Source organism: Mobula hypostoma, chromosome 28, assembly GCF_963921235.1.
Source record: "Mobula hypostoma chromosome 28, sMobHyp1.1, whole genome shotgun sequence".
Taxonomy (NCBI): Eukaryota; Metazoa; Chordata; class Chondrichthyes; order Myliobatiformes; family Myliobatidae; genus Mobula; species Mobula hypostoma.
In genome coordinates, this window is record NC_086124.1 from 28,610,912 (window position 1) to 28,622,104 (window position 11,193).

Consider the following 11,193-nt stretch of genomic DNA (forward strand, 5'->3'; position numbering starts at 1 on the left):
TGTTCACTGGCGATCCCCGTGCAATCTGACAGAGCTTGAGCAGTTTTGTAAAGAGTAATTGGGAAAAATTGCAGTGTCCAGATGTGCAAAGCTGATAGAGACCTATCCACACAGACTCAAGGCTGTAATTGCTGCCGAAGGTGCATTTACTAAATACTGACTTGAAGGGGGTGAATACTTATGCAATCAATTATCTTCTGTTTAATAATTGCAATAAATTTAGACCAATTTCTAGAAATCTGCTTTGACTTTGACACACAAGAGTATTTTCTGTTCGTCAGTGTCAAAAAAGCCAAATTAAATACACTGTGATTCAATGTTGTAAAACAATTAAAACATAAAAACTTGCAAGGGGGGTGAATACTTTTTACAGGCATGCTACATGCAGGATTCAAGAACGTCGCCCTCACTGCTGTCCGAATGCTAAACTAGTCACCTTCTACAACCCCTTCCTGGTGGTGCAGCCACAGTCTTAGGCTTCTCGCTCCCCTTCTCTGCTATTGACATTTCATTTCTTTCACAAAAATCTCTGCACCACTCTGCTGTTTTGCACTATATGTTGTATTTGGAGCTGGTTTATTAGTACAGCGGAAAGACAACATTAATATGAATTCTGATCGTCTCCCCTCTGGCCCCTCTCTCTTGACAGGATGACGACACAAACTTCCACATGGATTTCATCGTGGCTGCTTCCAATCTCCGAGCTGAGAACTATGACATTCCACCGGCTGACAGGCACAAGGTGGGTGGCACGTTTGGGTGTGGTGGGGGGGGAACGGGGGAGTGAGCTGATGGTGCTTGAGGGCAGGCTGAACCAGAAGATTATATCCACCGTGATTTAGAGGTTTGTCTTCCATTTCCGAAGCAAATTCTGAATCAGTGGGTGGGGGGTTATTCTGGGATGACAGTCCACGTGTTGACCTGTGGGCTGGTTCGATTCTGCTGTATATAAATAACTTGAATGAAAGCGTAGGTGGCTGTGGATGAAAATGGGCACCACAGTGAGGTAAGGTTAGCGCAGTGTTGTTGGAGTTCACTCCTCTGTAAGGAGTCTCTATTCGTCCTCCCTGTGCACTGTTGGGTTTTCTCTGAGGGCTCCGGTTTCTCCCCACGTTCCAAAAACGTACCGTAGAACGTTAATTGGTCACTGTAAATTGTCTTTGTTATGATTAAATCCGAGTTGTCGAGGGTTGTGCAGTACAGTTCCACGCTGTATATCGAAATTTAAAAAATTAAAATGAGGGTGACTGGCTTGGTAAGTTTGCAGTTCTAGACAGTGAAGTGGTTGTCGAAGACCGTGGCTGGAAATGGTGCTTTCATCCTGGCAAGTGTGGGGGTCAATAAGGGAAAGTACAAGTTAACAACAGGTCCCTCAGGAGCACCGATGTGCATGGGACCGAGTCCACAAAGTGGCTGGAAATTGAGGCTTTTAGACAGGCACATGACTCTGTAAATAGGCTGAATGCAAGCGGGCTTTTCCCACTCTGGGTGGGTGGGATGGCAGCCAGAAGTCATGACTTGAGGGTGAAAAGTTCAAGAGGAAGATGAGGGGAAACTTCACTGAGGGTGATGAGAATGGAACGAGCACCAGTGGTGCATGTGAGCTCAGTTTCAACGTCTGCGAGAAGTTTGGATACGTACATGGTTGGTAGAGGTGTGGAGAGCTATGGGAACTGCACTTGGAGCATAGACCCGGTTTAAGGGGAACAGACCCCTGCTTGCTTCTGTTGTTTGCATGATTTGTGTTTTTTTCCTTTCTGGGTGTTGGTCTTTTTTTTAATTGGGTTCTTTTGGGTTTCTTGTTTTGTGGCTGCCTCGAAGCAGACAAGTCTTAAGGTAGTATAATTTATACTTTGTAGTTTAAATCCTTTGAGTAGGCAGTTTAAATGGTTTGGCATGCACTAGATGGGCCAAAGGGCCTGTTTCCGTGCTGTACTTTTCTGTGACTCTTATGAACATCCAGGGAATGGAGGGTCATGGACCGTGTGCAAGTCTAAGGGCACGTTCTCTGTTCTCTGAGGTGGGAAAGGGAGGATGTCTGGTTGCAGCCCATCTCTGACCCTCTGCCCTCTTTCCCTTCTCTCTCCCTGCCATAGAGCAAGCTCATCGCCGGCAAGATCATCCCAGCCATCGCCACCACCACGGCGGCCGTGGTGGGACTGGTTTGCTTGGAACTCTACAAGATCGTCCTGGGCAAGAAGAAGCTGGAGTCCTTCAAGAATGGCTTCCTCAACCTGGCCCTGCCCTTCTTCGGCTTCTCCGAGCCAATTGCTGCACCAAAGCACACGGTAAGGTTGACAGAAGAGCATCCCTGTGCAGGGAGGGTGATGAGGACACTCACGCTTGGTGTGAAGGCAACCCCCCCCTCCCCCCCCCGCAGCCTTCCAAGGTGATGGTGGCTGAAGTCTCCCGAGGGAGGGGGGGTGGGTGAGTGGTCTCATTGGAAAGGCAGGCCTTTGTATGGGTGGGACAGTCCCTTGTCATATAGTTGGGGAGTCTTGGACCAGAGGGCACAGTTTCAGAACGGAAGGACATCCCTTTTGAACAGAGATGAGGAATTTCTTTAGCCAAAGGGTAGCGGATCTGGAATTCATTGCCACAGATACTGTGGAGGCAGATGGGTTCTTGATTAGTAAGAGTGTTAAAGATAACGAGGGAGAAGGCAGGAGAATTGGGTTGAAAAGGAAAATAAATCAGCCATGATGAAATGGCGGAGCAGACGTAATGCTCCAAATTGCCTGATTTGGCTACTGTGTCTGATGGTCATAGGATATCCATCGTTCTCCTTGAACGGATCAGGTACAACAAAGGGAGGCCGGGTGATTTTTGTCCTCCTCGGATCTCCTGGGCCAGTTTATAGGCAGAAACTGTGTTGTGTTACGGGGCCCAGGATTGAGATGTCTGTTGGGTCACAGAGTTTGGGGTGGTGTGGCGGGACTCCTACAGGCAGCCTTGTTGCAAAGTATGTATCACAGGTATTTTATAACAAGTGTCAGATACACCATGTATCCGTCCAGGCATACCCAGAGCTCACTGGTTATTCTTTCTTGCCCCCACCCTTCTCTACAGTACTACGACAAAGAGTGGACACTGTGGGACCGTTTTGAAGTGACAGGTGTCAAGGGAAATGGAGAGGAGATGACCCTCAAGCAGTTCCTGGATTACTTCAAGGTGAGCACGGCTCTGTGTGTATTGGAGGGCTGGGGATCGTTCTGGAGAAGCCCCTCAGCCCACCTCTTCTCTTTCCCTCCCCAGTAACTCAACTCCAATCACCCAGGTTGATCACAATGTCTTGCTGCTTGAGTGGAGTTTGCATGTTCTCCCTGTGATTTGTAAGTTTCCTCGTGGGTCCCAATGTCCAAATGATGTGCTAATTTGTTTTAATCAGAGGCTGTAAATCTACCCCCATTTTTAATTCCCCCCCCCCCCCCCCCAATTTGGATTATGGGAAGCAACCAGAACCCAAGGAAAAGCCACGTGATTCCACAGGGAGGAATTAAACTGAAGTCTGGTGCCCCGAGCTGTAATTGCATTGTGCCAACTCTATGCTACCGTGGTGCCAACAACATGGAGGTCGCAATCATGAAAATAAGGTGTTACAGCACAAGGAAAGTGTGTTGCAGGCAGACAATAAGGTGCAGGAGCCACGATGAGATTGATCGTGAGGTCGCGAGTCATGTTAAGGCAGTGCTGCGGAAGGCAAATGCAAAGTTGGCATTCATATCGAGAATATAAACTCATGGGTGTAAGGCCAATGTTCCCTCTAATTTGTAATGACCAGTGTGCGCAAACATCTTGTGCTGTGCAATTTTTTGCCCTGTGACAATAACCTGTGTGCACTGAATAATTTGAATAAAAACAGAATAAACAAGCCAGTTCTAAAACCTGCAGACAAATCAACGCAAACTCCACGTTGTCAACACTGTCTACTCCAGAAACCGGAAAAGGAAATGTGTACATTTGTGAAATAGACTCAACATGCCGTTGAGGTAGATGGTGACAACATTTCGTGCACTGGTAGCAAAAGGCGTGTGCACACCTTAGAAGGAACATTACATTGATCAGACCACAGTTGGAACATTGAATAGTTTTGGGCTCCTTATCTGAGCTGCTGAGCTCCAGGTCCCACCATCTGCAATCCCTCGTGTCTCCGCCTGGCCTGTTTTGTTAAAGCTGGCAGTAATGCATGAGCTGGCATTCAAGACAGTCCAAAAGGGGTCACAGAATTCCATAATCTGAGCCCTCTGGCTATTGGAAGCAATTGACACTGAACTAGAGGTCCCAAGTTACAGATGGGGATTAATTACCGCAGGGGGTTTCTGGACTGGGAGAGGGAGAATGTCTCATTCTCTTTCTGTCTCTCTCAACAGAATGAGCACAAGCTGGAGATCACGATGCTGTCGCAGGGAGTCTCAATGCTCTATTCCTTCTTCATGCCTGCTGCCAAGCTTAAGGAGAGGATTGAGCAGCCGTAAGTATGGGCGTACCAGCCAAGGCTGTCTGTCGTCATCCACCCCCACCCCTTCTCCCTGACTCCCTGGATTTAGCTGCCACTGTCATTCAGAAGGACTCCAGTGCTCCCATCCCAGCTTTCCAGTGGGACAATTGCAGCACACTCCCCTTCCTTATGGGACAGTCCTGTGAGCCCTTCCTTTCCACCCACACTGTCTCGGTGAACCCCTGACCCCTCCCTATCTCAGCCCTACCTCCCTCGCAACCTTCTACCCTCAATAATAGCCCACCCCACCCCCCCCAATTCCTGTTGCTCCGTTTCCTGCCACCTAAGCTCCAATCATTCTGTGTCTTGGACACCATCCTTTTCCAATGCCTTAATGTCTGCTCTGACTCGCCTCTTCTCTTCCCAAACACCAGGATGACTGAGATCGTCACCAAAGTCTCCAAGAAGAAGATTGGCAAGCACGTGAAGGCGCTGGTCTTCGAGCTGTGCTGTAATGACGAGAATGACGAGGACGTGGAGGTCCCCTACGTGCGATACACCATGCGCTGATTGGGCTCTGGGGCAGGGATGGTCAGGGAGGTTTGCCGGGTCGAGGGTGGTGGGCTGGAATCCTGAGCATGAACCCTTCACGCAGCTCCTGAGGTTCGTGGGTGTCCCTCTCCTCCCTTCTTTCACTTCCCCAAAAGCCTGTTCTAATAGGGTTTAGCAACCTCTAGCTGTAAGCATGCCATACACTGTAGCTAAGATCATTCCACACCATCCCCTCCTTCCTCCCCCAATACAACAACTGAATGCAGGACTTCATCTCCCTTGTCCGGCCGTCAACACTCCCTCCTCAGGGTTCTGAGTTCACTCCCCTTTTTAATTTAACTGTTACAGGCACCATCGAGTGCCGGGATGTGAGCCCCGTGGGTGAGAGAGAGACGCCGTGCACCATCCCCGCCCTATTGTCTTCAACCCATGCCAGGAAACTTTCGCCTCTCCCCTCGCCCGTCTTCCTCCCCCCTCCCCCCCCCAACTTTCTGTGTTTATCAGGTTAGTGATGTCTGTAGTAAATTGGCCGTAGTTCTACCACTTGGATCTTGATGGGGAGAGAGCGAGCGTGGGAGAGAATGGGGGTGGGGGGAGGGAGTGTGTGGTAATCGTTTGTGTGTGCGTGTAAATGCGTGCGTGAGAGAGCGAAAACTGTATTGGCTTTCCCGCTTAACAACCCCATTGCCCCTGTATTTGTTCCGACACTGGGTATGGGGGGAATTAGTGTCACAGATTTCGGGACGTCGGCCAAGGGAAGGTCTTTCCGTTATCCAAGATTGGTTTAAAATATTACCGTGGAAAAAATACACAGATTTTTGAGATTGCACTTGGTCTGTGGCGGAAATGAAATAAAATGGAGTTTAGTGAGTTTTTCTTTTTTTTACAAAACCAGCAAAATTTATTCACACAAAATACAAACATCAAATGAGCAAATTCAAATTAAAATGATTATTACTGTCTATAAAATAGTGAATTCCCTGGGGTCCCGCCTTTCCTAAAAATCTCTCATGGTACCCATGTTCCATCTCCAGGGGCAACCAGGCATGAATGTATCCCTGGAAGAGGGGCAGGCAGGCAGGCAAAGCCCTCGACTGCCTGCTACCTGGCTAGGGCCCAGGAGCAAGCCCACCAGAAAATCCTCCAAGCGACTCCTCTCCTGCCCCCAGCCCACCCACTGGGAGCACAGGACTAAAGTGCAGACAAAACCTGAGCAGCAGTCCGGCTGCAACCTCTGGTATTCCATGTCAGTGTGATACACTGACTCCTGGCCACAGGATGGACAAGTGGACGCGGTGTCAGTGACTGCCCTCTGCTACACCTTCCGGCCAAGGACCCCAGTGTACAAGGAAAAGACCCCTGCATGAAGAAGCTCCCACTAGGGACCTCCCCTGTTTCGATCCTTAGAGTGCTTCTCCTAATATTTCAATGCTGAGAGTCTCTGCCTCCGGTAGCCCCTCAGCCAGAGCGTTTCAGATCATAAACTTACCTCTTGGGCGGTGGGGTGGGGGAGATGATGCTCCTTGGATCCTTTGTACACTTGTCACCCTAAACCCCTGGTCCCTGGCATGGGGGCAAACTTTCCTACTCTCCACCCTGTCTCTGCCCCTCATCATTTTGTCTACCTCTATCAGGTAGGGAGATCTCCATTCCAGAGAGAATAAACCCAGCCTTTCGGGTCTCTCCTCATAACAAGTGCTGTGTTCCAGGCAGTGTTGTGCAGGAAGCTCTTCTGCACCATCTCACCTGCTCCCTACATTGAGGTGTCCAGAAACACACACAATACTCCAGCTGAGGGGCAGCACGCCTGGCATTGCTTCCACAATTGCCCACCTTCCGCTTGTACCTGATTCCTCCTCCAGCCCTTTTTGCTTTTCCACATATCACCTCCCAGCTCGTACTCCTTGCCCTCCCAGCCTGAAATGTTAACTGTTCACTCCCCTTCGTAGATACCTGCCTGTCCTGCAACTTGTTTTAGGGATTTAGCTGAGGCTGGTGCGAAGGAAGATTTCTCAGAGATCCTTCAAGGGGAAGAAGGCAGTGGCAGTGATTCACAACTCTTCCCTCCTCTCCTTCCCCGTGTGAGAGGGAAATCCAAATGGTTTTCCCCACCACTGCAGTCTCCAGACAAGTCTGCGTTCAAACCCCTACAAATGCCATCTCCTGTCTGACTTGTTTGGACTGCTGACAGGTTGACAATGATTTGTCTGTCATATCCACCAATGACAGACGTGTGCAGTTGCGATTATGTGAACTGCATGTAGAAACCTGTGGGAGGGGGGAGTTTTAAAATGGAAAAGCTGTCGCACTGGGGTAGTACCACTCTCGACCTCGGAAGTCTGGGTCCAGAGATACAAGTAGTCTTTACATCTGGGGTTTCCCTTGGTTGCAGTGGATGGCCATGACTACTTCTGTGCATCCTCATTCTCTTCACTCTCCATGTGGTGTTGCAGAACCATCTGATCCTGGCCATTGGATCTCACTGTTGGCCTCATCCACCCAGTCTGCTGGAGCACACGTGTCCCTGTCTCACCAGGGTATGAGACCTGCCTGTCCAAGCGGTGTACTGTGGTGTGGCCACTGCTGCACGCAGACTTGGAGCCACGGGTGAGAGCTGAGTAGCAGGTGGAGACCAAAGGTGAGGGAGCTGCCCCGGAATGGACAGGAAAAGCCCCTTCACCAGATGTGCTCCGCTCTCTAGGTAGATTCACATTCACAACCAGGCACTCCTTCCTGGAGGACACTTGCCAGACTCCAGGTAAATCAGATTACCTGTCGAATCACACAGTGAAATACATCGAACTACCGTCCAAGGACCCTACTGAGGGCAGCCTGCAAGTGTTGCCTCACACTTCCAGTGCCATCACAGAGTACCCACAAGTTCATGAACCCATACCCTGATTGTACATCTTTGGAATGGGGAGGGAACTCTCACAGTTGTGAGTGTACAAACTCCTCAGAGGCAGCAGCAAGAATTGAACATTGATCTGCTGTTGTCAGCTCTGTAAAGTGCTACGCTAACCATTATGCTACCATAAAGCCCTTCTTGTGTGCCACATTAATGGCGTGTGATTCAATATCATTTCACTACCTGCAATGACATCTTTCAATATTTTGAGTCTGGCACATGGTTCAATTGATGCCCCTACTTGTCAGCAAAGTCACCTCTGAAGTTTTGAGCACTTCAGCTTGGAGCAAATAACCTAATTCTGCTCTTGTCTCTCCATAGCATTCTAACTGCATCACTGCCTGATATGGGTGGGGGGGGGGGGTTGCACTGCACAGGATTGGAAATAAGCTGCAGAAAGTTGTAAATTTTGGGTATATACCAGTCTCCCCAACATCCTGGATATCTTCAAGAAGCAATGCCTCAAAAAGGCGGTATCCATCATTAAGGGCCCCCATCACCCAGGACATTGCTGCCATCAGAGATGAGGTACAGGTGCCTGAAGGCACACACATTTCAGGATCCGTTTTCTCCCCTCCACCCTGAATGCACAATGAACCCAGTACCACCTCACTACTTCTGCAATGCTTATTTAATATGTTAATATTTCTTATTATAATCTGTAGTACATTTATGTATTGCAGTACTGCTGTAAGTATAAAAAAAAACAAATTTCATGACATATATCAGTGATGATAAACCAAATTCTGAGGAGGTTCAGAAGCCCCAAGTCCTACAGTGCCAGGTACATCCCTTCAACCATTCAGTTTGTTGAACCAGCGAGCACAACTGCCATGGGGCAGTAACACACGATGACCAACTTTGCACTGCAATAGACATTTTGGTCTAATTTCACTCTCTGTAAAAAAAAATGTATATAAATTGTACTCAGTGGCCACTTTATTAGATACTTCCTGTACTTAGTAAAGTGGCTACTGAGTGTGTGTGTGTGTGCGCCCATGATCTTCTGCTGCTGTAGCCCATCCACTTCAAGGTTTGATGTGTTGTGCGTTCAGAGAGGCTCTTCTACACACCACCGTTATAACACGTGATTATCTGAGTTACTGTCACCTTGAACCAGTCTGACCATTCCCCCTGACCTCTCATTTTTGCCCACACAACTCCTGTACACTGGATTTTTTTTTTGTTTGTTTTCTCACACCATTTTCTGTAAACTCTAGAGCAGGGGTTAACAACCTGAGTTCCATGGACCCTTCACTTAATGGTATTGGTCCACGGCATTAAAAAGGTTAGGAATCCCGGCTCCAGTGACTGTAGTGTGTGAAAATCCCAAATCCGTTTCTGAGATACTCAAACCACCCCGTCTGGCACCAACAATCAATTCATGGTCAAAGTCGCTAAGAGCACATTTCTTTCCCATTCTGATGTTTTGGCCTGAACAACAACTGAACCTCTTGACCACATCTGCATGCTTTTATGCACTGAGTTTCCAGCACATGATTTGCTGATCAGATACTTTCATCTTCGTACAGGTAAAACCTAATAATAATACTACAAAAGGTTGGGTCTCCTGGTGCTGCAGCAACAACCTGGCACTCAATGTCAGTAAGACGAAAGAGCTGATTGCGGACTTCAGGAAGGGTACAACAAAGGTACACATACTAATCCTCATAGAGGGATCAGAAGTGGAGAGAGCAGTTTCAAGATCCCGGAGGATCTGACCTGGCCCCAACATCAATGTAGTTACAAAGAAGGCAAGACAGCAGCTATACTTTATTAGGAGTTTGAAGCAATTTGGCATGTCAACAGATACACTCAAAAACTTCTATAGATGTACCATGGAGACCATTCTGACGGGCTGCATCACTGTCTGGTATGGGGAAGCTACTGCACCGGACTGAAAGAAGTTGTAGAAGGTGAATCTGCTCTGCACTCTCTTCAGCACAGTCTCCTCCTCCCCCCTGTGGGAACCACTGGATTTGTGGGGGGGGTGTCCTTGGACACCTTGTTTTTATTTCAAAAACCAGCTTCTTCCCCCTCTGCCAGTAGATTTCTGAATGGTCTATGAACACTACCTCACTATTCCTTTTTGACTCATTCTATCTATCTGTCTATCTACATAATTACCTGTTCACCTGTCTATATGTTTCACTCTGTTTATCTGTCTGTCTGTCTACCTCTGTGTCCAGCCATCTGTCTGCGCTGGTTCACGAGCTGTTTCGCTGTTGGGTTCCTCCAGCGTTTTGTGTGTGTTGCTCTGGAATTTCTGCGGCTGTAGAACTCCCGCCACTGCCTGTAAGGAGTTTGTACGTTCTCCGCATTCTGCTTTGCTGCTGCAGTCCGAAGGTTAATTGGTCATTGTAAATTATATCGGATTGATGGGCAGTGTGACTCAAAGGAGCAGAAGGGCCTGTATCTCAATAAATAAAAACATACATACCCAATGACCTGGCCTTAAGCCATACTCAAAAAATGCAAGCCACGTCTCTGGATGAAGGGTCTCAGCCTGAAATAGCCATTGTAAATGAAGTCACTGGGAGACACAGAAGCTAGCGATATAGAGGTCTTTATTCAGCAAAACAAACCAGCATCGTACTCGAGACACTGTTGGAAGAAGAGGCTTCCTGACCCAATATTACATCACACTATATCTGCTAAAGAACAAAGGTAACAGGACAATTCCATAGTTACACCATATCTACAAAGCTTCCTTTGAATTGGATGTAAATTTTCAAATATCTGGGTCTTCCCCTCCAACACACCCACAATGAGTGTTCATTACCTCCATCTCTCCAGCTTGCATTCATGCATATGCAGACATCTCAGGTGAATGGATTTGCAATGAACCCCAGTCTGCAGCGCCACTGTTCAGAGCTGCATTTTAAATTGAATCTACAATCCACCTTCAGGTCTGAAGACTGGGGATGCTGTTGAAATATTTTTTTTCCATAACTCCAGAATACACCCTGACAACTGATTATTCCCCCCGCATGGACACTACCTGACTTGCTGAGTTCCTAGAATTTTGTGTGTGTTTATGAAAACTAAAGTTACAAAAAAAAACAAGAGCAGAAGGAGAATAATGAGAGGGTCATTCAGAAATCTGATGGCGGAGGGGAAGAGGCTGCTCCTGAAATGTTGAATGTGGGTCTTCGGGCTCCTGTACTGCCTCTCTGTTGGTAGCAATAAGAAGAGGGCATGTCCCGGGCGACGAGGGTCCTTAATAATGGGTGTTGCCTTTTGAAGATGTCCTCGGTGGTGGGGAGGCTCGTGATGCTCGATGATGGCTGAGTTT

At 48.0% G+C, this 11,193-nt stretch overlaps 1 protein-coding gene across 1 annotated transcript in view; it reads left to right on the forward strand.

Annotated features, from left to right (window-relative positions):
* Positions 1–5,152, forward strand: part of uba1 (ubiquitin-like modifier activating enzyme 1) — a 62,235-nt gene extending 57,083 nt beyond the window's left edge. The window contains exons 22-26 of the mRNA XM_063035309.1: positions 650–742; positions 2,097–2,288; positions 3,070–3,171; positions 4,371–4,471; positions 4,873–5,152. Of these exons, the coding sequence (XP_062891379.1) occupies positions 650–742; positions 2,097–2,288; positions 3,070–3,171; positions 4,371–4,471; positions 4,873–5,008 (624 nt within the window). The 3' untranslated portion in view covers positions 5,009–5,152. The remainder of the gene's footprint in view (positions 1–649; positions 743–2,096; positions 2,289–3,069; positions 3,172–4,370; positions 4,472–4,872) is intronic.
* The last annotated feature ends 6,041 nt before the right edge of the window (positions 5,153–11,193 follow it).